At 47.3% G+C, this 23,217-nt stretch overlaps 1 protein-coding gene across 5 annotated transcripts in view; it reads right to left on the reverse strand.

The window, feature by feature from the left end:
- Positions 1-4,504: 4,504 nt before the first annotated feature.
- Positions 4,505-23,217, reverse strand: part of IRF2 (interferon regulatory factor 2) — an 88,226-nt gene continuing 69,513 nt past the window's right edge. For all 5 annotated transcript variants that reach the window (XM_030312106.1, XM_032592804.1, XM_030312107.1 and 2 more), the window contains 3 exons: positions 15,106-15,270; positions 7,259-7,305; positions 4,505-5,866 (listed from right to left, as the gene is read on the reverse strand). In XM_030312106.1, the coding sequence (XP_030167966.1) occupies positions 5,558-5,866; positions 7,259-7,305; positions 15,106-15,270 (521 nt within the window). In that variant the 3' untranslated portion in view covers positions 4,505-5,557. The remainder of the gene's footprint in view (positions 5,867-7,258; positions 7,306-15,105; positions 15,271-23,217) is intronic.

Raw genomic sequence — 23,217 nt, forward strand, 5'->3', positions numbered from 1 at the left:
CCCTGATCCCAGGGCTCCTTCAGTCCTGGGCAAACCAAGATGATTGGTGACCCTAATTAAATTCATGAGATGCTACAGAAAGGCATTTGGAATCACATTACTTTAAATCAACCTTGCACATAAAAGTTTGCAAACATCAATCTATTCAACCAGCCTGTGTCTTCATTCCCAGATCACAGCCGTGTTGCTGTGACCCCTGAAGCCATGGGGTGAAATTTGAGCAAAGGCTTGGAGTTGTAATTTGCACTTTTACTAAGATTCCTGTTTGCCTCTACCCTGGATGTGTTGGAGCTCAGCCTATGAATATGAAATGAAATCTCTTCTGTATTCCATTGTTACATTAAGACCACGATACGTGAACTTCCCAGAGAAAAAGGTACTGCAGGATTTATCGCATTAGATCCGAGTTTATAACCTCTTTGGGAGTCAGAACAGTGAACTCCACAGAGACGATTTATCAACGTTATTTCTAGGAGTGAATAAGGGCTTAGCCATCCCTAATCCAAAGGAACTCATCTCCTTTAGCTGCTAACATTATCCTGAAACTTCAGACAGCGCGTTCAAGCATAGAACTTGCTGATTCGAAATGTCATCACCTTTCAGCTGGTGCCTTGGGGAGAATTTGGAGAACATGAGCATCCTCAGATCTAGGCCCCAAGCTTTTGGTGGATGGAACATCTTGGGTATTCTCCTTCCCTGAGGATTCATGTGGATGGGTGTTGGGGTGTTTCAATTTTGAAACGTTCTTCTCAACCAAAACGGAAACTGAGAGATGCAGTCGCTCTGGAATTTTTTGCACCTGCAAAAACAGTTGTGTTATTACAATCAACTGTTGGTTGCTGCGCAGGCCATGGCATGTGATGGTGGTGTTTCTCCAGCCACGCGTGTAAGGGGTTCACCGAGCGGTGCTTGCACAATCCCGGCACAACACATTCCCCGGAGCCAGCATTCTCCATTCCCGTGTGTTTACAGAGCAGCTACAGAGCAAATGACCCAACTTCCAAAGAGCAGCTTTGCTTAGAGGAACAGAAGTGCACATGCAGCTTTCCGTCTAATGAAATTGGTCAAAGGACTCCAGAAAATGTTTTTCGGACTGTGTGCACTCTGAAATGTCCTGCATCTTGCTCCTTCCACAGCATGACTCAAGTTCTTGGACAGACTTAACATTTCTGCTAAAACCAGCTATTAGGCCTGGCCACTTCCTTCCTTCCAGGCACTATTTTCAGTAGCAGAGACACGGAGCCCCTGCACCTGTTGTTAGCACAGCCACAGAAGGAAACGCTACAAACCCTCATTTGCCCCCACAGCACAGCCAGGGATGCCCGAGCTGCAGCGGGGGGACGGGGTCAGTGTCCAGAAGGGCGCGCTGGGGCCCAGAGGCCAGGCAGCCTCAGGGTGTTAACATTTCACCCAGCACCTTCTTGGCACGCCGTGGGGCTCCTCTCCAGGTCTGGGGCTGGCCACGTTCCCGAGTCCCAGCCCTGTCCTTTTGACACAGGAATGGTCGATCTCTTAGGAGGAGGAGGAGATTCTGGGGGTGACTGCCAACCTTGTTCCTCATGTTGGGATGCAGGCATGACTGAGACACAGCCCCGAGAAGCCTACAGTCCCGTGGGCTGTGACACTCTTGGGAAGGGGTCCACTGTGGCCCGGGAACAGACGCAGAGCTGGCTCCCGGTGCCCTTGGCTGGTCAGATTCGCCTCCCGCTGGCTCTGATCATCGTGGCTCTGGGTACACCACTGGATGGAATTTTAGGATGAGGTAACTGAACACCACCAGGTAAAAACCAGTTTCTGTTTCCATTCTCTTTCCAAACCGAAACTGGTACTGAGACGGCATGCCAGGGACCCTTCTCGGCTACCTCGCTGCAAACCTCTTCCTCGCCTGCTCTTTGTCTTTCTTCAGTAGAAATTTGGCAGAAGAGTGGGGTTCTTATTTTCACCTTTTATCTGAGTCTGTTGGTCCACAGCTAGAATAACAGGGGCTTTTAAAACCTAATGAATTCAACGTTCAAAGAATAGCCTCAAGCAAATGGAATGTCTAATGTTCCCTCTCTCTGGTTTAGGGCAGGAGGCCATTGGGGCTTAACGTCTTTTTCATTCACATGCAAAATATTTCCAAAAGCACAAGTTTTAAAATTCAGAATGCTGAGACCAAATCTCTAATCTTCCTCATTCTTAAAATTTTTATCTCCTTAGTGGGTACCTGATAGTTTAGTATACTTTAGAAGTGAGGAGCAAAAAAGGGATACTGTTTGGGGGGGTTTGATGTCCAATGGATTTGTGTGGATTTCTTTCCATGTGTATTTCTTCTCCTCTATAAATACATTTGAACAGACTAAACACCTCCTTTGGCAGTCACTTCATCAAAACATTGAAAAAATGCTACGGTTGAGCATGGATTTATTTAGATACTTGCAAATGGTGTTCTGGAAGCCTTGTGCAGTTGGAGGATGTGCTGGGTTCTCTCGGCCTTCTGACTGGGAGAAAGATCCTGTCACTGGATTCACAGCTCATAGCTGTACACTGTTTCTGTTATCAGGGGAGAGCCCTGGATGCTGGCTGCAGAGAATGGAGATTATTGTTCCAGAAGTCGTTCCATCAAACTTGCTACTTAGACACACACACACACACACACAGCCTGTCATAAAAGCCTATCAGCTCACACAGACGCTAGCCAAACGGAGCACATGTCCCTTGTACTTCCTCTAACTGACAACAACAAGGTCTGAGGCTTGAGTCCCTGAGATGCCCCATCTCATTTGCTTTTCTTCCTCATGTCAACCCCCACCATTGTTTTCCTACGCAACTGGCTAGTAACACTTAGAAACAATACAGCCTTCCTCAGAAAGAATTTAAACAGGATTCTGTTTTCCACGGCCATGGATGATTATCTTTGGGACTTCAATTGTGCATTTCCAAATCCTGAACTTTCTTTCACCTGGTCAGGTTCTGGAAGTCTTGGTTACAACCACAGAGGTGGGGGACGCAAGCGGGGGTGGCGCAGAGCTGCGCAAAGGGGCAGGATGTGAGCTGGCTCCTCAGAGAAGCAAGCTGGGAAGAGAGAAGGGGACGGGGACCAGGAGCGACCCACAACCCAGTGACTGCCAGGCCACGTGGCTTAGGGCCACGTTCTGCTACGATTTTTTTTTTTAATTTATTTTAAAATGGGAGGACCAAATAAAAGGACTTAGATACAAGTCACAGAGAGCTGGACTCCTCTACTTAGGACTCTGAAGACGAGTAGGTTCTCTGGGACTTTTTTCACTAAGAAAGTGAGGCTCACCCATGAAATTGAGGTAAACACACGGTCCACAAAGTGCTCCTCGCAGAAGCAGTCAACCATCCAGATGTGGCATTTCAACACATCAACCAGGAAAATGCTTCAGTTAATTTCCGTTCAGAGCTGGATAATGTTATGACCACTCATTATGTCTGTAGCCACACATGGAGAAAAGCATAAAAACAGCTCACTGTCCTTTCATTGAAGGAACCTTTTCAAAAATTAACTTGGCAATCTCCTCCACAACCCTGGAGGTAGCAGACAGGCAGCTAAGCCTCAGTTTTCGGATTTTGTAGACATCTCGGAAGCAGGAGAGGTCAGCGCAGTGGCTTTGCCAAGGTCAGGGATACACCTTGAAATGACAAATGGGTGATGGAGTCTGGAGTTTTCTCATGCAAAAAGACATGTCCTATGTACTGAGGGCAGCTTCTCGGTCTAAGGGTCAGGTCCTGGAATGAGGACTGATGTAGACTAGGAACCCAACAGGTACCTCCTGTTACTGAAAACGTCTTGCCCTTGGGCCTGGTGTGTGACATAAATACAAAATTTTTGGGGGCGCCTGGGTGGCTCAGTAGGTTAAGCGTCCATCTTTGGCTCAGGTCATGATCTCAGTTTGTGAGTTCGAGCCCCGTGTCGGGCTCTGTGCTGACAGCTCAGAGCCTGGAGCCCACTTCAGATTCTGTGTCTCCCTCTCTCCCTGCCTCTCCCATGCTCACACTCTGTCTCTCAATAATAAATAAACTTTCTTAAAAATTTTTTTTTTAAAAATACAAAATTTTTGTCTTATGTATAAGCCTATGGGGAAGAACAGGAAAAGCACAGAGGTGGAGAAGCAGAGGGGGGAGCACGTAAATGACTGCCTCCACAGTCACACCAGACTTGGGCTTCATTCGTGCCCTTGATTACTACCCATGTGACCTTGAGTAAAGGCATTTTAAAAGTCACCATTTCTTCCATGTGAGATGGAGAGAAGTCCCTATCCTGGACACAACCTCGATGAGTGAGAAAGGGAACTCCTGTAAAACACGCAGCCTGGCACCTGGCTCACGGTGAGCATTCGAGAGAAGAGGCCATTTGGTCCTCAAGGTTAAGAACCCCCCGGGGTTTCTCGTGGTTGAAATGGGAGAAAGTTTTGATGCCCAAGAAGCAACGATACTTGGCCAGCCCTGTCCCATGGTGATGCTCCCAAGTAGACACAGACAAAGTCAGGCATGATGCCCATTAAAAATTTAACTATATATCATATTCATTTATTATCAATCCACAGGATAATTTGATTGCTACATGAGCTCATAAAAGCTTTTTCACCTTTACAAAATTAAAAAAAAAATGTGCCACAAGGATGTAATAACAACTGCTGATAAACAAGAAAAGGAATCTTAAAATTATAAATTTGCTGTAGAAAAGATAAAAAACAATTATATTTTCTTTAGAATTTTACCTTGAATAAAATATTCCCCTGTATAAAAAATAAAAAAGCTTGCTCTGGTTAGAATTAGAATATTTTTGTCTTCAAATCTGGGAATTTGCATAATATCTCCATGATAGTTTTCCTCTGTACCGCGTGGCATTCAAGCACAGCAGATTAGATTTTCTTTCTCTTTCTTTCTTTTTTTTTTTTTTTAAAGCAGTCTTAAAAATGGGACATCTGTGGAGAAGCTCTTTTTCTTCTTCTCCTCCTCAGGGATGCGGAACACAGCCTCTGTGGGGAGGACAAGGAGGAAAGGAAGTGGAGGGGACGGGCCGGGAGGCAGGACACAAAGGGCCGCGAAGGGGGAACGCTGAAATGTGCCGTGAAATAGAGCAAGATCACAAGAAGAAGGTCTATCTGTAAGTGCTTTAAGATAAGGTGCAGAAGCAGACTGCAACGTCGCTAGTGCTGCCCTATGTACATATTCACAAGAATACAAAATTCCAGCTAGTTCACATTTTCTCATCCGTTCTGAGGCATCCATTCCACTGTGCTGGCCTTGACCGCAGGCAATGCAGCACCGCGCTGCCCGTGTGGGTGTTGGTCCTATGACGTCCTTGAACTTGAGGGAGCAGCCCTGGGAGATCCAGCAGGCTCTAGAGACACGCGTCTACCAATGGGCTGGAGTCCTGAGTTAAAAAAGAAGCTCCAGTACTGGAGTTGGACACAGCAATCAATGTTCTATTGTCAAGGCTTTTTCCCTTAGATTTGTCTAAGATAGGTGTCAGAGAGAAAAATAAAATACAAACAAACAACAAAACACAGCCAAGACATCCCAACAACCACCGGGGGAAGTCAAAGGCTTAACAGCTCTTGACGCGGGCCTGGGTGATATCTGACGTTTTCTTGATGACGCTGGCCCGCGTCTCCCGGTCTGGCCGACTGCTGCTGGGCGCTGGGGTCACGGAGGGCGGGAGGGGGAGGTCTGGTAAAGTGGGCCACGAGCTGTTGTAAGGCACCGGACAGCTCTCCTCTTTGATGGTGACCTGGAGGTCAGGTTTGTTGGAAGTAACGAAGGTCGCCATGCTGGGCAGCAGGTAGGTGCTTCGTGTCCCCATGTTGCTGAGGTACTGTTTGCCTTCAATGTTCCTCTTCCGCCAGTGTGGTCGTCCCTTGCAAAGAAAAATAATCGAGAGATACATCTTTTTTCTTTGCCTTCCACCGAACGGCTTTCTATAAAGAGGCACCACTGTTCCCACGTGTCGGTGTGTTAAATGAATTTCTTAAGAGGCGTGGAATGAACAGAAGCTTAGCATCTCGACAGCCCTCAACTGACATCCATACCCAGCTATTCACATCCCAAGCAATGGTTTCTCTTCCCTTTTTATCAATTCCCATTTGCTACCTCCCAGAAAAAACAGGCAAGACTGTTCTATGAAGGCAGGAAAACAAGGCAGCAACTTGGGTTTCTGGTTCCCCTCTCCTCCAACCACCCAGCCTGATCATTCGGTTAGGTTTTAGGTCATCATGGCTGGTCTGTCATAGAGACTTGGTTCCTCACTCCTGGCCCAATCCAATCTTTGAGTCAATCTGCGTTTTCAGAGAAAGGGAAGTGAGGAACTCGGAGGGTAGAAGCCCTTCCGTTGTCTTCAAATGGGTATAGCTTAGAGCTCCAGTGTGACGAGCAAACAGGGGGCCTCCAAGGTGGCTTCGCTCAGAGGATGAGCTGGAATTTCTGACCTTGAAGAAACAGGGTTGGCATGTGAGCATCTACGCTTCCTGTCTTTGCAGAATTCCTGGACTCTATTTGAAGTATTTAGTACACTGGGAAATGACGAATTAAAAACAACCATTAGTCGGTCAGTCTCTCTACCTCAAATACAGACACAAAGCAGGCCCTTAGCAGGAATGCTTTCCATCACATTACAGCCGTTTCCTGCCATTGTGTGAGCCCAGCCTCGAGCAGGGAAATGGGAAGCAGGCGACTGGGAATCCAAACTGAACACACATCTAGCCTCGGCGCCGGATCACAGAGAGAGGGGACTCCAGGTAAAGGTGCCGATACATTTGCTTATTAGCACTTTCTGACAGTTACTTCCGGTCACTGCTCTTGGCCACTTGGACGTTCTATTTCTGCGGCTGAACTGGGATGTTTATAGTGGTGAGAATATCAACAGTTCCTGGCCTCCACTTGAGTTTCCTTTTCCTGCCGTCATAGCCTCTTTTTCTAATAGTAACATCTCACTCTCTTGCCTCCCGTTCAGGTCCCAAAGCTTAAATTTAGAATTCAAAATCCAAAAGTGTGGTCAATTTCATGTTATGTATATTTTAAGACACACACACACACACACACACACACACACACAATCCTCCAGGAAAACTCATGATCAAACGCAGAGCAGCTTAACCAGCAGCCGGGACACCGAGGTGCTGGATGGGAATGGGAATGGCTTCCCACAGCGTAGAGCAGCTTAACCAGCAGCCGGGACACCGAGGTGCTGGATGGGAATGGGAATGGCTTCCCACAGCGTCGGTTGGAGCCGAGTGGCGGCCGCCATGCTTACCTCGGCGCTCTCTTCATCACTGGGCACACTATCGGTAGTTTCGCTTTCTGTTCACAGAGAGAAAAACACAGGGCCATCATTCCTGCCGCTCCAACTGTCGTGAGGCTCAGGCAGTATTTGAAAAATATTATCAGCACTTCTTTTTTTTTTCCCCAAAAGAAATGGGTCAGCGAACTCATCTTCAACCCCTTTGTAAAGTTAAGCACTTGGGACTCGGGAGACATTGCAGTGGATTTTATGTCTCTGATTTTGGCCCTCCCGAGAAAAGTTTTAGAGTTGGGGGGTAGCTCCCTTTCTGGGGGCCAGGCTATGTTTTCTCATGGCCGCTGCCTCCCAGGATGGGGTGTTGGTCCCCAGGATGCCAATCTGCTCTCCGCTCCCTGCTGCGTCTGCCTCACCCCCTTTCCTCAGGGCTGATCCATCCACGCACCCCACTCGTGCTTTCTTTCCATCCTTGTCAGTTCACTCGAGTCCCGACTCAGAGCCTTCCTGGATTACCCCCACTTACTTGGATCTGGTCCTTCACCTCATGTCCCTTTCGTACTTCTATGTTGGGTTTATAAAGTTACATTTCCCACCCGGGTTACTGTGGTGGACAGATGCTAGGGGGGCTCCCATGATCCTCATCTCCTTCCTGGTGTTTACTTGCTCGTTGGGATTCCCTCCTCTGGAGCGTAGGTGGGACCTGAGACTTGGTTTGAAGCAACAGAACACAGTGAGCGATGGGATGTGTGTGGTTACGTTAAGGAGGACCGAATGCTGTCCCGTGAGGAGACTTTCTCCCTGGCTGGCTTTGAGGAAGCCATGTTGGGAAGGTTTGCATGACCAAAAAGTAAGAGCTGCTTCCAGCCAACAGCCAGCAAGAAACCGAAGTTCTCAGTTTGCCAACCTGCAAAGAACTACATTCCCCCCCCCCCACCCCAAACCATGTGAGCTTGGAAGAAGACTCTCCCCACCACTTCCGTCCTCAGACGAGCTAGCAGCCCTGGATCGCACCTTGGCCACAGGTCTGTGCAGGCAATATGCTGAGCAAAGAACCCCACTAAGCCATGCCTGCGCTCCTGACCCTCAGAAACTGGGGCGGGATAATGGATGTGTGTTGTTTTAAGCCACTGAGTCTGTGGTTATGTTGTTGTGCAGCGACAGATAACCAATTAGGTTGCCATCCCAATTCAGTCTGCCAGCTGTGAGACACACAGCAGGTTACTCAATTTCACAAAATGCAGCTTCCTCATCTGTAAAACAGGAGTCCTGACATCTTCCAAAGAGGATTGAGTGATGAATCAGCGAGAGGATATGTGGGAAAAGGCCTACCACAGGGCCTGGCCCACAGCATACACTCAATAAACGATAGCACACCTTTATCCTGAGTTCATCAGCCTTGCTCAACACTGGATTTGCACAACACGTAGATTAACACAGTCAAAGTCAATAGCAAGTGATTGATCACACATCACCTGTGCATACAGGATTTTTTTAAAGAAAGAAAAAAAATTAAACTAAAATGTTGAAAAATTATTTAAAATTTATTTAAAAATAATAAAATTAAAATAAATAATTAATTGATTAAATTTTTAGGTAAAAAAAAAAATTTCGTTTTTAAATAAAAAAATGATGGCGTGCGGCTCTTCAGTGTTCGCAGCATGGAGAAACGAAAGCACAGAGGGCAGAGAAATATACTGACCCTTAGAGATCTCGGAGTCAGGGTCATTCATTTACAGACAAGGCCTAGAGAACGCACAACAATGTACTTTTCTAGAGAGCTGTGTCAGCCGTGCTGGTGTCTTTGCACGTGGGTCTTGTTCAGCCCTGACTGAGATCGTCAGTCGGGGAGCAGCTCCTATTACCATACCGCCCCCCCCCCCCCCCCCCCCCCCCGCTTATGCAGAAAAGCTCATGTGTTCTAGCACCTTCTACCTCTTTCCATCCTAAATCTACTGAGGGACTGGCCTCCAGTCTCACATCTGGCGGGTGGCACAGCCAGGACCCCGATGGCTCCAGCCCAGACGAAGCCTTTTCACCCACCCGGAGCACCGGCCACAGAGCAGGATCTCGATGAAGTCAAGGTTAAAGAAGAAACGGATGAACTGGGCCACAGGTTCATTCATTCCTTAACCAGACAAATCAAGAATGTTGACCACATTGGGCCCACCCTGGAGCCTTTTTACACCTAGATCAGCCACTGTCCTCCAGTGACTGTCCCCCAGCCCCCCACCCCCAGGGCCTGAGTGATCCCCGAGGGCTGACCAGGAGCAACTACATAGGCTACGGGCCTCTCCTCTCCTCAGACTGACAAGACTTCCCTCCCCAACTGGGAGCAACAGCCACCGGGACAAGGCCGGGCCTCGGCCGCTAACGACGCTGGCTGGCAACACCAGGCACAAGAAACGTTTCCACACAAAAACAAGTTAAAAACAACAAAAAAGGAAAATTCCCCTGCTCACGGAACCCTTGGGCTAGCTCGGTCTCCCGAGGAGGCAGGACTCAGTATTGCCACTCCCAAGAAGAATGAGGAACAGAGATGTTGAGAAACCTGCCAGAGTTGTGGCCTGAGTCAGCACAGAAGAGAGAAAACAAAACTGTGCGTCTGAGCCCAGGGCCCCGGGCACCGAACGCAGCAGCCCTGCTTCCTGAAGCTCTCCTGCTCCTCCAGCTGAAATTTCAAGATCCCCTTTCCATTTTTAGGCTTAGCTTTCTTTGTGCTCCAAAGCCAAGGTTTCTCTTCCTTTCCTACATGTCTAGACCCCTTTTGCTCCTAAGTACCCTCCCTAAATGCCATCATCTTCGGTTCCTTTCCCCTTGAAATAAGAAGAAACAGATGCCAACAGGCATGTGTCGGGGGCTGGAGATATGTGAAAATGAGCAGTTACCACCAAGGTTCCGGGATTCCGCCACAGCCCGAGCCCCAGCTGCGGGACAGGTTGGAAGGCAGACCCTGGGGAGACTCCTTGGGAAGACCTCGCAGAGACCATGACCACCATCAGAATGTTAACTGCCTTTAAGTACCCAGTTTTCAACTGCAGGGAGACGGTCTGAGACAAGAAAAGACATACGTGTTCTGAACTTAATGCAAATGTCAGTGGAGAGCATGGTTTCTAGATTAAGATCACTTCTGAAGTAACTCCATTTCATAACACTATATAACAACAGCTCCATAATAGCAAGCTGGGATTTTTTAGTTGTCTAAAAGAATGGCCTTGAGTGCCTTTTACCTAGGAGCAGATGGATGCGTGAAGCTCCAGCCTGGGGACCCGAGACCCTTCTCTCTGGAATAACTACAGCTCTACTGGCTGCCCCAAATCACCAGCTCACAGTGTCTTTGAGGTGCACACAGGCCCATTTTCCTCTGTTTCCTTGGTTTTCCACACCATTAACATTCTCAAGACCCCCCCCCTTTTTTTTAATGTTTATTTTTTGAGAGAGAGAAAGAGAAAGAGAGAGTGCATGAGCAGGGGAGGGGCAGAGAGAGAAGGAGACACAGAATCTGAAGCAGGCTCCAGGCTCTTGAGCTGTCAGCACAGAGCCCGATGCAGGGCTCGAACTCACAATCCATGAGATCATGACTTGAGCCGAAGTCAGACACTTAACTGACTGAGCCACCCAGGCACCCTGAGATCCTTTTGTATGTGACAAATGTGTTCATTGGAGCTAATGCTTCTGGGTCAATGCTACTGCCCAATATCAGCCTGTACTGTTATTTTGTTTTCCCTTTTGATTAGTCTGGATTAATACAATGGAATAAAAAAAATTGGGAGTTGCTTGACCAGCACTAGTGACTAAGTACGTGCAGGGGTTCCTGGGTGGCTCAGTCAGTTGGGCGTCTGACTTTTTGGCTCAGGCCATGATCTCATGGTTTGTGGGTTCGAGCCCCACGTCGGGCTCTGCGCTGACAGCTCAGAGCCTGGAGCCTGCTTCAGATTCTGTGTCTCCTTCTCTCTCTGCCCCTCCCCCACTTGTGCTCTGTCTCTGTCTCTCAAAAAAAAAATTAAAAAAAAAATTTAAATAAAGTACGTGCAGAGCGGTAACAGGTTCGTGAGTAGCTCATTTCAACACGGTGGTCCCAGTTTCCCTGAAAGTGACTGGTGAGAGGGAAGGGGGTCAACCCTTGGGTAGGCTGATCTCTGAGGTTCTTCTTCCAGAGCTGTGGTTCTAGGATGATACTAGTCTTGGGTTCCCACTCCACTTTAGCACAGTTTTTACTGTCCAAACACCTCAGGAACATTATGGGGAGGAAAACAGTATGTCTTTACACAATATGTGCCATGTGCAATCATGCAATATGTGTAATGTTAAAGCCTTTTTGCATGCTGATACCCTGGTACATTTTCTGGAAGGCTCTTATTCCATAAGCTTTATTAATAAGATTGACAAGGATTTCTTTCCCTCCATCCTTTGCTCAACTCCCTGGAAAGCTCAATCAAAAGATTCAAATCAGAGTGTTCTTAATTTCAAAGCACTTTTATCTTTGCCCCACCCAACCAAATGCAAGCCTACTATGGTTTCCTTAAGGAAGTCTTCACTGCCAGTTCCAGGTCAATAGGCAATTTCCATTCTCTTGGTTATAACCAATCAATCCTTTGTATTATATTCTCTTCTCTAACTCTTCTCCATCCTCTCGTCCAGCCCTCCACAAAATATTGCTATGGCTTTCTTTTACTAAACCATCAATTACCTAATAAAATCCTGGTGCCATAGATACATCATGCAAGGCGCCACTTTATAATAAACCTTTAAATATAAAATGACCGTCCTCCAGAGTTTCCCAAGGTTGGTCTTTGGGATTATCTCTCCCCAGGGTGAAAGTTTTAAGAATCCAGCAAGAATTTTATATTGTCTTCAAACATCCAACACAAGTACCTCCACTCGAAGAAACCACCTCTTTTCTTGCTCGCCACAAAATTTAGACAGACTTGCAAAACTGAATGTGGTTTTGTAATACTACTGGATTAGATTTCAGTGATCAGTGAGGGTAAAAAAATAATAAACAACAGCCTCCGAATACCAGTTTCCTAAACAAGTGAATGAAAATGGTTGGAGGAAGTCGACAGTTGAATTCCAGTCCAAACAAAGGAATCTTATCATGAAAACACAAACAGCCTATCTGGGGAACAGAAAATAAGAAGAGTGAATTACAACCAAAAAGCTGCCTCTCCTAGCAGAAAGCTGTAAAACTCCTGTCAAAAAGACTTAAACCAGCCACCATCCGTAACAGGTACATTTCACGTCTGTAAGCTCCAGAAAAGCAGCCGTGATGAAACATTTTGGCTCTAGCCAATGAGCCTCACTCCAAAAGGTTCTGGAGAATTCAGACAATAAAAACAATGGAAAGAACCGAAGGCCAGACAGAAAAGCCAGGCTCCAACAACACCCCCCCAGCTGCCTGCCAGCCTGCACTGGAATCCTTCTTTTCAAATCTATGCAAAGATCCTGAAAAGGGTAATGAAATTTTCATTTCTCTCTGCACGGATCAGCTGTCCTTGGGATTCTTCTGCTAAGGCAAAATGCCACCGAGGGAAGAATAGCAAGAAAATGTCTTTCCGGAATCCTCAAGAAGTCTTCGGAAAGTCTTCAACAGATAAACAGAAACATCTATTCTAAAACTACGACCCTTAGGGGCGCCTGGGTGGCGCAGTCGGTTAAGCGTCCGACTTCAGCCAGGTCACGATCTCGCGGTCCGTGAGTTCGAGCCCCGCGTCGGGCTCTGGGCTGATGGCTCAGAGCCTGGAGCCTGTTTCCGATTCTGTGTCTCCCTCTCTCTCTGCCCCTCCCCCGTTCATGCTCTGTCTCTGTCCCAAAAATAAATAAACGTTGAAAAAAAAAATAAAAAATAAAACTACGACCCTTAAAACAACAAACCCACGGGGTGGAATAATGCCTGTAGCTCATGATATAGAAGAAAGTCACTCGTTTTTAGCCATAGCTATGTAAATATAAGCAAAGTAACCTAGTGTTATCTGAGCTGTAAAATTAAGGCATAAACATGCTGTTTGTTCTGCGTCTTCGGTGGGTCCTTGAGATCAGGGCTGTGGGTGCACACTGAACGGAAGAACCCTGTGCAGCTGTCCAGAGCAGCATAACAGGGGAGGGCGGGCAGGGTGGGGGGGGGGCAGTTAAGAACAGGCTTTGGGCACCAGCCACATGTAGGTGGACTCTATCTGTTTTACCAGTTGTTCGTCCCCGGACACGCTGCTTTACCCACACTGGCCTGAGTTTTGTCATTTTTAAAGAGGGAATAAGGATGATACCCAGGCTGACAGGGTTATTCTCATAATTAAACAAGTCAGCTGATACCAGGCCGTTAGCCCAGTTCCCGGGGCACGAGAAACTTGCAGCAAATAGTAGTTATTCTTCCTGGGGCCTGGCAAAGACCATAAAGGCACATGCAGGGGCTCAAAATGTGACAAATAAATAATGACAAGCTTATCCGGTTTGACAGATTAGAAGGTTCTTGTAGGCAAGGTTTGATCTCACATTCATTGTATGTTCTTAGCACAGAAGAAAGGTAGGCCCTTGAGGGCATTAAAGGAAACAAGCCAATCACAAGAGGAGGAATACCGTTTGATTCCACGCACATGAGGTACCCCCAACAGTAGCCAAGTTCACAGAAGCAGAATGCAGAATGGCGGTCGCTCTTGGTGGGCTGGGGGGAGGGGACCGGGGACTTCGTGCTTAATGGGGACAGAGTTTCAGTTTTGCGAGATGAACAAGTTCTGGAGACCGATGGCGGGGATGGCGACGACACAACACTGTGAAGGCACTTACCGCCGCTGCAATGTGCACTTAAAGGTAGCAAAAATGGTCAGTTCTGTGTTACGTCTATTTAGCCACGATTTTAAAACATAAGAAAAAAAAAAAAAAAAAAAAAAAAACCAAACAAACCCAGAAAGTTGATGTTCAGGAACTAAAAGGTTAGGTTAGTGGCTGATAATTCACAAGGAACCTGTCATGATCAACCCAATTCCAACACGACTGTGTGTCAGTCACGGGAGCAGCATCGTAACTAAAGGACACTGGGAAGGACTCCTCAACATTTATGAGCTGACTGTAGTTATTCATGATAGGACCTCTGCTTTCTTTTTGTAATGTTTGCAAGCAGTAACATCGACTCAGGATTTATATTTCCTAAATATAACCAAGTGCCCCCCAAATTAAACAGAGATCATCAGAGAGTATAAGATGATGTAATGTTGGCAGAGAAAGGACTCATCGGTTTGTTCTGTAAGGATCGAAGAACCAACTGAAACTCGTTCTAATCCTATGACTGTCTGAGTCTATTCCTGGGTCATTATGTGGCCCTTCTCTGGGGAATCAGATACCTGGCCTGATTAGAAGCTCTACTAAATTGAAAAAGAAGGGGAAAATATGTGGAAACAAGTAAACTTGCCGGAGTGGAATGAAGGTCCAGGACTCAAGGTTGAGTTCAAGTCCTGACCCAAACCCTCACTGGCCACGTGACCTAGAATAAGTGTTTCACTTGTAAAAATGAAGGAGCTGGAAGAAATGGTCCCTGAGGTTCTATCCAGTTTTTGGTCAAACTCAGATTCCACCGAACACACCCTTCCAGATTTCTGCAAACAAAATAGCCTTAGATGTACTACTTCTCCAAAGAAATAGTATTTGTTAGTCATGCACAAAGATGTTATGGGCGATCAAGTAAAGAAACGCTATGGCCATGACTTCTGGGAACAAAAGTACCCAAGGAGATGTTCATTGAGACAATAAAGCCAGAATAATTCCCAAGACGGAGGAGAGATCCTCTGCTGTGTGGAGGGTGGGTGGCCCCACCCTGAAGGGCTGCCCCACCTTGATCTGTGCCCAGTTCCAAAGCTCCCCTCCTGCCCCCTTACCTGCATAGGAAGACACGGGGGAAATCTGCAGAGGGTAGAGCTCGCTCATGCTGACCGGCTGTTCGTCACTCTCGGTGGTCACCTCTACAACCTGGCAAATGTCCGGAGGATTAGTGACAATCTCTTGATCCTCGATGTTGCTGTCCAGATGTGACTGTCCTACAACTTCAAAGAAAAGACAGCCATCAGGCGCCGATGCCCGATTCACGATTCTAACGTGTGCTCTCAAGAAAGAAAACCTTCCCCCAAAAAGCTGAATGGTCAGGAGTCAGATTCTCAGTCACCACATGTCATCGGCCAAGAAACTGAAGGACAGCTTTAGCTTTGGGTTAATGTCTCCAGAGAAGCAGCTTGCCAGTAACCTGGCTCCCCAGGGCTATTTCCAGCATGCTGGCCAATGGTGCTTACATGTGGCAATGTCCCAAACTCAATCCAATCACAGCCAAGCCTGCAGGACTGGAGGCTGCAACCAGACCTAGCCCCAGGGCCAGAAAGACAGTGCTTTGAACTTGACCCATTTCTTTCCTCTGTTCTTGCTCCGAAGGAAGCTGTTGTGCCATTTTCCAGGTCCTGGGTCCAGAGAGATATTACCAAATGTTATTATTAAGGAGAAAGGACCACCAAAATCCACTCCATTGTGTCATGTCCAGCTGTGGGTGCTCTGTTCACACTCCCAGCCCCTTCCTACCCTGCAGGCAACATGACCACTGGATGGAATATCTGAACAGTGGAACAGAATGGTTTCCCCAGCCCAACACACATTGGTAGCACCAGCTCCCCAGAACACTGACAAGATGATTTCCAACCACCTTGCCTCTGAATCCTGCCTCAACTTCCTTTTAATCAAATCTTTTAGTTTGAGGTCATTATAGAGTCACGTATAGTTGGAAGAAGTAATAGAGAGATCCTGTGTGCCCTTTATCCAGTTTCCTCCAATGCAAGCATCTTGCAAGATTATAGTACAATTCCTGGGGCGCCTGGTGGCTCAGTCGGTTAAGCATCTGACTCTTGGTTTCAGCTCAGGTCATGATCTCATGGTTCACGAGTTCGAGCCCCACATCAGGCTCTGCACTAATCATGCAGAGCCTGCTTGGGCTTCTCTCTCCCCCCTCTCTTTCTGCTCCTACCCCACTGGCACGCTCTCTCTCAAAATAAATAAACTTAAAAAAATTAAAATTTAAGACTACAGTACAATACCAGGATACCGACACTGATAACATTCTATGCATCTTGTTCAGATTTCCTCAGTCTTCCTGTGCGTGCGTGTGTGTGTGTGTGCGTGTACACACACACACACACGCAATTAGCTTTCTGCAATTTTATCACTTATGGAGTTTCATGTTTGCCAGCACAATCAAAATACAAAACACGTCCATCATCACAAGTATCTCCTACATTACTCTTTTATATCTACCTTCCTTCAGCCTCTCTTCCCCATGATCTCTAACCCCTGACATCCACTAACCTGTCCCCCATTTCCATAATTTTTGTCATTTCAAGGATGTTTCATAAATGAGCTCACACAGTAACCTTTTTATATTGGCTTTTTATTCAGTATAATTCCCTAGAGATTCACCTAAGTTGCTGTGGATACCAACAGTTGGTTCCTGTTCACTGCCGAGTAATATTCCCTGGTGTGGATATAGCACAGTCTGTTTAACTCTCCAGCCACGGAAGGAAGAGAGGAAAGGCACCCAAGAGGCTGGGGAAGGAGGCCGTTTTCGTGTTTTGGCTGTTACAAATAAGGCTGCTATGAATATGCGTGTTCAGGTTTTATATGAACCTAAGTTTCCATCCCTCTGGGATAAAAGCCCAAGACTGCAATTGCTGGGTCGTATGGTAACTTCATGTTTCATTCTACAAGGAACTGCCAAACTCTGGCTTGACGTGGCTGTACTGTTTCCCATTCCCACCAGCAATGTATGGATGACCTCATTTATGCACATTCTCGTCCGCTTCTGGCGTGGCCACTATTTTTCTGTCAGCCACTCTGATAGGTGTGCAGTGGTATCTTACTGTGGTTTTAATTTGAATGTCCCTAACGCCCTCCCCTACTTTCAAACAGAACTGACCTTAGACTTCTGTTGGCAACTGACTGGATGAAATATCCCTGAAAACCACCACCAATAAACCCATGGAAATAACAAAGGAATAACAGTGTTTTCCCAAGGGCCTCAAAATACTTTGCCGTCACAGTCAATGTTTTACTCGTGTAAGCTATTTTAACATTTCCACCCACGACCATCATCCTATGATCAACTAAGAAACTAACTCAGGCACAGAGAGGTAGACTGACTTCTCCAAAGTCACACAGTTTGTGGATTATGTACGGTGTCCATGTCCCTCGCATCTTCCCGACCATCAGGGTAGGCAAGAAGGCCGCCGTGTTCCAATCTTCTTGAGAAGTTTGCCATCATGGACAAATGCTTGTTTTAACCGCGCAAAGTATTTTCATTGCTCCGGTATTTTTGTTTAGAAATGAGTTCCTGTTTTAATTGCTTTTTTTGGAGGGAGATGAAATGACCAGCCCGACGTAGGGAGAACATGACCTGATTCTACTCGGAGAAGGCTTGAGAAGGGAGTGAGAATTCTCGGGTTCTGGAAGGAAGAGAGGAAAAGCACGCACGAGGCTGGGGAAGGAGATTTGGGGATGTGATAACCATCCACAAAGCCACAGCATTCAGAAGGGAAGGGAAATGGAATGTTGTCGAAGTTCTCCTGGAGGGGATAAAATTAAAGAAGAGGAAGGCAGACTATATATGGCAGGCAGACTCCCCAATTCTTATTTTATCTTTGGACTATCCTATTTGAGCAGGAAAGCATCAATTATGCAGTTCACCAGACACAGACTGAGTGCTGACACCGACCTCTCTCGAGTTTCTTCCGCCTCTTCTCACACAAAATGGCAGGAAAACGAGATTTCCCAAGTCCTAAAACCAGTCAGCAGATAGAAGCCAAACGGGGCGTGTGTACGAGGAGGGCTGGCTACAAGTAATACCCTGCACACTAAGGCAATTAGGCTCTTCTATGAATTAGATTTCCATCGAAGCCACGTTAACTTCCAATACTCCAAAATTCAATTCTCTCTCGCAATGTCATTGCAAATAGACGGCAAGCGAGCTGGGACTGTACCCAATGGCAGCAGCTCAAAAGCCTTCCTCTCTACAACAGCCCCGCAAACTCTCTGACCAGGAACTCTCGCCCTCCCAGCTTTTGCCCAGAATGCCCGACTCAGTCATTCAACATACGGAAGATTTGCTGAGCACCTACTTCGTAGGACAACTTGTCACATACTGGGGAGGGGCAGGACATGACCGAGCCAGCAAGGGCCTGGTTTGTGAGCTGTCTCGTAGGGCTCCTGGTCAGCACAGAAGGCTCGAGAGGTGAAGTTTAGGACAGTGTGAAAAGAAAAGACAGTAGAGAATTTTCTCCCAGTGGGAAGGATCAAAGGCTTCAGTGAGGCAGTAACACGGGTTGGAAGGGGAAGGTGAACAACAGGCAGCATTCAGAATGCCTCTGTCTTTCTGGAGCCTTTTCCTGACCATCCAGAACTGTCTGACCTCCCCTTCCAGAGCGCCCCTCACTCGCGGTCCCCACTGCTCGGCCAACACTAACAACATGACATGACCTGGAGACACTTCCTGACGTTCTGCCTCCTACTGCAAGTTAATTCTTTATGTCTCCTTTTAACTTTTTATTTGGATGCGTCATCTTCGCCACCAAATTGTGGCTCCTGAGAGAGCCGAGAACTGGGATTAGAACTTTGCGTATCAAGTCGTAGCCCAGGCTCGTGGCTGATGTCTGAGAGCAGCTGGTGAATTTCTGCTAAACAAAGAGATGAATGAACACGCAAGGCTCACCGACTGGAGCCGGAGTCCCAGAGGAGACCATGGCCGCTTGCAAAGGCCGGATGTGACAATGAATGTTTCCTAGCAAATGTCAGGACTTCTGGCGAGCCGGGCTTTTTAGAACGTAGATGAAATGATGAAGATAGGGCGGGCCATGGTTGCCAGAAGCTGGGGGTAAGGGGAGGAAATGCTTAGGGGTAATAAAATGTCGCAGGTCTTGAATATAGTGGAGGTTACACAACTGAGTGCACCGGCCAAGAAGAGGTTAATTGTACATTATTTCACTTAATATCTGAACATCATTGAGGTCCCAACCCGTAAGGTTCCAGCCCAAAAGAGAAACAGGAAAATCTCAACATCTGAGATGCTCTTTGGATGTGCTTTAGGCACAACCCCTAATCAACTGACCAATCTCTGTCTCTGTGTCTCTCTCCTGAGTTCCCCAAACCACTAGCCTTTGCCCCCAGTAACACCGACTCCTGACTCCTGACACCTGAAAAGAGGGGCAAGTAGCAGAACTGTTAGCAACCCCTAAGGCAAATAAAGTCACAAGTGGCACCCTGCTAGGCACCTGAATATCCTCTCTGATAAGTAATCGTACAAAGCCTAAGGCTTCCCAAGCACTTATCTTTGCCTTTCCCACTCACCCTGTACGTCCCATCTATAAGTCTCCACAGCCCCATGAGGAAGGCACAATTACTGTCCCCATTCTAGACACGAGGAAAAGGCATCATGAAGAGTTAAATATTAATTTGAAGCCAGACAGCCAGTAAGTGGCAAAACCAGCCATCAGATTCCACTTTCCCTGACCCCAAGGCTCAACTCAAGTACTCCCCGATATGGTCTCCCCAGCTAAGAGAGCTCAGGAAATTCTGACCGGGCGCCTCTGGCTTCCTAATAAGCCCATCTGAGGATAAAAACTTACGCATCTCACCTTAATGAGACTCTGGGCTCATAACCAGCAGTGGAATTGCTTTTCAACAGCTCTATATTGGGTGCCAAGGAAACTCTCCAATGGTTGGAGGGGCTTGAAATCCACCAAGCTTCTCCAGCACACCAGGGAAAGAGTCCCCCACAGCAATGTAATTTTATCTGGACCTAGTTGCTAAGAATTACAACAATATTATTCGTGGCTGGTTACTGATGAGCCAGTGTGGTTCCTTAAAGGGTCATCCCAACTTTATTAACAATTGTTGACTTAGTGGAGGGCTCCACCTGAGAACACAGTTGCCCCCATGCCTCACAGAAAGCTCTTAATAGCAGAGACTATTAGAAATGAAAACAAGGGCCTCTGAAGGCGGGGAGGCTGGGTCCTACCACTTTATAACTAAAGAAAGCTGAAACCCAGAGAGGCCAGACAAGTAACCGCCAAGGTCACCTAGGTAGCTGCAGGGACGAGAATAAAGCTAATTAGGGGAGGGGGGCACCTGGGTGACCCAGTCAGTTAAGCATCAGACTCTGCGCTGACAGTATGGAGACGACCTGGGATTCTCTCTCTCTCTCTCTCTCTCCCCCTGTCTCTGCCCCTCCCTCACTCCCGCTGTCTCTGTCTCCCTCAAAATAAGTAAATGAAACGTTAAAGCGTATCAGAGGGCACAGAAAATCAGGCCATCAGCGTGGTATTATGGAGAGAAATTTCTTCTTGGTCCTGTCTGAAAGTCTGAGAACTGAAACTGTTAATATTAGCTGCGACGATGAGGCACAGATTGGAGGCTACTTTTCTTACTCAGATCTTACTTAATCACAATATTATTTTACCACCTTCTAACTACACAGTGACTTTTCCACTAGGCTCATTTTGTGCTCTCAACAACCCCGTGAGGTAGGCAGGATCAGTATTATTATTTCTACCTTATATTTGAGGACATGGAGTCTCAGAGAGGTTAGGGAGTTTGCCCAAGGTCATGTGGCAAATAAATAAATAAAATAAAAAATCTGCAGAAGGAGGTCTAAAACCCAAGTCTTTCTAATCTAGGGTGTGTGTGTGTGTGTGTGTGTGTGTGTGTGTGTATGAATAAAATGCAGGCATGATCTGGGACAGATGTCCAAGAGCAATGGTGGGAAAGACCGTCACTACAGGGTTAATAACTTCAGAGAATGGAGTTCTGTCCTCGCACAGGCCAGACGGACCCCCTGCAGCCTGCACCCACCTCAACCGGTTGACGTAGGTCAGGGTGAAGCACGAGGGTGACGGGGCCGAGAAAACAGCACCACACGTTACCATCAAGGGGAGCAAATACTCCGCCCCAATAAAATCTCAGGAGAGTTGATCAACACATCACGAGGGTCACCAGTCTGGGAGCAGAAATGTGGGTGAGACGTGCCGGGGTAGCAGCTTACGCTTCCCAGCCGAACTGCCAAACGTCCGTTTCTTTCTGTGCTGCGCTGACAGAGCCCTAAGGGGCGCGCCACAGTGACAAAGCCAGAGCCACCTCGCTTGCACGCTGGACAGGCACGTGGAAGTCACAACATGCTGAATCATTCAAGTTCAAAACCAAATACATGGGGCGCCTGGGTGGCTCCGTCCGTTAAGCCTCCAACTTCGGCTCAGGTCATGATCTCGCGGTTCGTGGGTTCGAGCCCCGCGGCGGGCTCTGTGCTGACGGCTCGGAGCCTGGAGCCTGCTTCGGATTCTGTGCCTCCCTCTCTCCCTCCCTCTCTGTCCCTCCCCCGCTCACACTCTGTCTCTACGTCTCTCAAAAATAAACATTCAAAGTATATATACAAATAAAAGGGGTGGGCAAGGACCAGGTCACCAGGACTCTGTGGAGACAAGAGAGACTCAGATCTTCGTCTTGGGGACAATGGTGACATGGTGAGACTGGCATTGTTTTTTTAAAAAGTCACTCTGTGTGGAGAATGAATGGGGCGGGGGCGGAATGGAACCAGAGCGCTGCGACAGCAAAGGTGACTGGGACTGGTATCAGAAATAGAAAGAAGGGGCCGGATTTGAGAAACCCGAGGAGCTGATGATGGTTAATTATAAATGAGGTGGGAGTGGCAAGGCAGAGGGGAAGGTGAGAAACCTTTAGCCTCATGAAAGGATGGCAGGTTTCTTGGGCAAATCAAAACTTCTTAAGGTTGTGAAAAGACACAGCTCAGACTACTGCCGGAACTCTGCACGCTCATGGTGACGGAGAGTGTCCCGCACAGGCCCATCTCTGTGACCAGGCTTTTCCAGGCCGGGTCCACCGGAGAAAAATAAGGTGCACTATGGGTTCTGGGTCTGGGTTCGCGTCTCACGTGGGGTTTCATGTTGCTCTGCGTTTTCTAGTCCTAACAGAACCGGATGCCTTGTCTCGTGAGGGGGTGAACAGCTCAGCCCTCCCAGAAACAGGCAGGAGGCGCAGCCCCCCCCCCCCCACCCCGAGAAGGAGCACGGAAGACCTTCACTCCCTCTCCCTTGCCAGGGAATGCCTTCCACCTAAAGGTCCACCTCACGGAGCCCCTGAGAGGCTCAGCTGGTTAAGCATCCAACGTGTGATCTCAGTTCAGGTCAGGATCTCACAGTTAGTGAGTTCGAGCCCTGCGTCCGGCTCTACACTGACCGCTCGGAACCTGCTTGGGATTCTGTCTCTCCCTCTCTCTGCTCCTTCCCCTCTTGCACACACTCTCTCTCTCTCTCTCTCTCTATATATATATATATGAATAAATAAACTTTTAAAAATATGGAAAAAAATAAAGAGCCATCTCAAGCTATTATTTATCTTGTTGATGAAGTTTTGTTTTTTTTTTTTTTACATCTTAAGCACCAGGAAAAACAGAAAACAAAAGAAGGGTGAGCAAAGGAGCTGGGAAAAGATGAAGACATAATTCTACCGCCTAGCACCACCTTTGGTCGACCTCAAAGCATTAGGAATTCTGGTGCCAGAGGCTGCCAACCTTGAGTCATAACCATGAGGTCCTCGTGGGGACCCACGTCGCGAATCTGTTCTCTTCCAACGCAGGTCCTTCCTGGTGATACCTGAGCTCCTAAGCTTGTCCAAAAGAGCTACCAAGCTTTGCTTCCAAAGCCAGTCAAATTTGGAAGCAATTACCAAAAGAAGTACATACATCCCATAAGGTGCATTTGGGCAGACAAAATCCAGACAAAATTCAAATTACATTGTTTCCTAATTGTTATTCGTGACTAAGGGTTGCTGGATTTACTTTGGAGCCATGAATAGCCTCCTCTGTTACAGGGCAATCTTTGCTTTATTGAAGGGTGGGGTTACCTTTTATCAAGAAACACAATGGGGTTGTAAAGCACTGCCTGGGCAAGTCA

This window comes from Lynx canadensis, chromosome B1 (assembly GCF_007474595.2).
Source record: "Lynx canadensis isolate LIC74 chromosome B1, mLynCan4.pri.v2, whole genome shotgun sequence".
Lineage (NCBI taxonomy): Eukaryota > Metazoa > Chordata > Mammalia > Carnivora > Felidae > Lynx > Lynx canadensis.